The 2,370-nt window shown below is 39.8% G+C and overlaps 1 protein-coding gene across 1 annotated transcript; it reads left to right on the top strand.

The window, feature by feature from the left end:
* Positions 1–1,790: 1,790 nt before the first annotated feature.
* LOC129571599 (uncharacterized) lies at positions 1,791–2,255 on the top strand. Its single transcript, XM_055451415.1, has one exon. It carries the CDS (start codon positions 1,791–1,793, stop codon positions 2,253–2,255), a length of 465 nt encoding a protein of 154 aa, XP_055307390.1.
* Positions 2,256–2,370: the final 115 nt, after the last annotated feature.

The following is a 2,370-nucleotide window of genomic DNA, read 5'->3' as shown; positions in this document are numbered from 1 at the left end:
TGTATAGTGGAAAAAAAAGACCGAACATTGGCGATGGATCAACTAAAAATAAGATTTCGGGTCATATTTCTCCGAAAAAAGATTAAATTGTAGGTTATTTACTTCTTCAACCGTAGGGCCCATGCAAGACCCTAACGACATCTATTGAGTTTTGTAGAAATCATTATGGTACTAACTACTTGGTTCAATATGAGTGGTGATTCTACTTAACAGTAGACTTGACGTGAAGCTCAGCGGCTTTACTGTTACCTAACATACTTTTAAGTTACTTAAACTAACTTAATAGCAAAACGTCAAACCAAATGGTAGTTGTGCTCACTGTTGATATGCCGGATGTCTTCTACAACAACACTAGCTGGCAATTGTAAAACATCACATTACACTCACTTTTACCCACTTTTTATTTATTACTTAATTGTTACATTTAACATGGATGGAGCATTTTTATGTAAAATATTCCTAATTTTATAATCATTGTTGTTGAGATTTTCATTAGTTCGACTTCTGGCTGAATACGAAAACGCGTTGTTTCTGAAGCTGCGCTAGATTTTGAGATGACTGAATCGAAATAAAATAGGATACTCAAAAGGACGTGTTAAGAAATACATTGAAGGAGAAATTTTTTCTGACTTGTTCGATTCGTTTAATTTCGGTTAAACCGCGATTGGCGTATAAAGAACCGTGTCCCGTTTTGTATGGAACTTGGGCCATTTCGTATAGAGATGTGACGTATACTATCTTAAAGGGCACAGTGCGTAGATCAATTATATATAGGTACCCAACCCCTAAATCGAAGGGAAAGGGGTTAAAAAGGGGGTTATATGGATAACCTCCAAAATGAAGGCATCACTTTCGAGGGCCATGGCTCCCTAACTAAGGGAGGTAGGGCAACACTCCTTGGGTCAAAATTGAAGTACTCGAGATTACCTATCCAACGGTATAAATAACACGAGATCACACGATTTGTTTATATTAAAGTAAAAGTACCGTTAAATGAAAAAACGTTAATTTTTTGGGTGAAAAAGTCATATTATACCCATTTTCTGGGGCTGGGGCAGGGGCTATCACTTGGGTATGTTCAACAAAGTTGTACAGCGTTCCAAGGGGAACAATATTGCTTCAAACTATTTTGCCCCATCTCCTTCAATAATGGGTCTACGGCCCTTTACTCTCATAAAATTTTAGCCTGGTACAAAGGGCGGTGTTCCTTTTTGTGTCGTACGATGTTTATCAATCAGACTTATACCGTGGAACAGTGGGGCGTAGTGAGTATGTCGATAATATCAAGGTTGACTTGCCCTACAGGGTGTAAACGGGGTGTTATAGGGGTGAGTAATTTTTTCAATACCGAAACATTGTTGGTCAAGAAATAAACCATTTAGTGGATAACTATGTATGGACGAAGTTTTCAGGACGTTGCATAGTATCTTGGGTGAGGTCGCCCTCCACCGTTTGGCTCGAAAGAGGGCCAAAAAATGCACAAAATCACCAAAACAAACATATGAGGCATGTTTGACCCTTTTTTTGGCCAAAGGGATGGAGGGCGACCTCACCCAAGATACTATGCAACGTCCTGAATACTTCGTGCTGATCAGCAATGTCGTATAATTTGGATCTGCGCAAGAGTGTCGAGAGACACATTCATCATTTTGGATGACGAAAAATATTTCACGTTTGTACACCACACACTGAGTGGTAATGATCATTTTTACACCGATGACATTAGTACGACACCAGATGACGTGAGATTCGCCGGTCAAGGGAAGTTTGAGCCGAAAATTCTCGTTTGGATGGCAATTTCGAACAAAGGTTTGTCGGCGCCGTACATTCGGCCAATTGGAGGTCCAGCAGTCAATTCCGATGTTTATATCGCCAACTGCTTGCCCAAATTGAAAGATTTTATCGATGCGCATCATTCAAATGAAAATTACATCTTTTGGCCGGACTTAGCAAGTTGCCATTACTCAAAGAAGACGTTAGCGTGGTTGAATGGCCAAAACATACCTGTCGTACCGAAGGATGCCAACCCGCCAAACGTGCCCGCAGCGCGTCCGATCGAAAATTTTTGGGCTTTGCTGACTCGTTTGGTGTACGATAGAGGCTGGGAAGCCAAAACCGAGCACCAGTTGATTAACAGAATCAATCGAAAATTGAAAGAAGTCGATCAAAATGTCGTCCAGGCCATGATGGCAAGTATTCGGCCAACATTAAGAAAAATCGAAGATAATGGTCCGCTGAGCGTACTTAAATGTTAATTCCTTTAAAATATGAATAAAACTAACACGTTATAAAGTCGGTTAATGAATATCTTGTTTTTTATTCAAATGACAGCTACTTCAAAAAGTGCCAAAACTTATGAATCAGGCGTTA

This window comes from Sitodiplosis mosellana, unplaced genomic scaffold, assembly GCF_009176505.1.
Source record: "Sitodiplosis mosellana isolate CC-2019 unplaced genomic scaffold, AAFC_SMos_1.0 Smas_scaffold_2961, whole genome shotgun sequence".
Lineage (NCBI taxonomy): Eukaryota > Metazoa > Arthropoda > Insecta > Diptera > Cecidomyiidae > Sitodiplosis > Sitodiplosis mosellana.
Note: the sequence above shows the minus strand (reverse complement) of the source record. Positions and strands in the feature narration are given on the sequence as shown.

Bases quoted from the DNA above. Each gene is read 5' to 3' on its own strand.
- LOC129571599 (XM_055451415.1), top strand. From the start codon at position 1,791: ATGGCAATTTCGAACAAAGGTTTGTCGGCGCCGTACATTCGGCCAATT.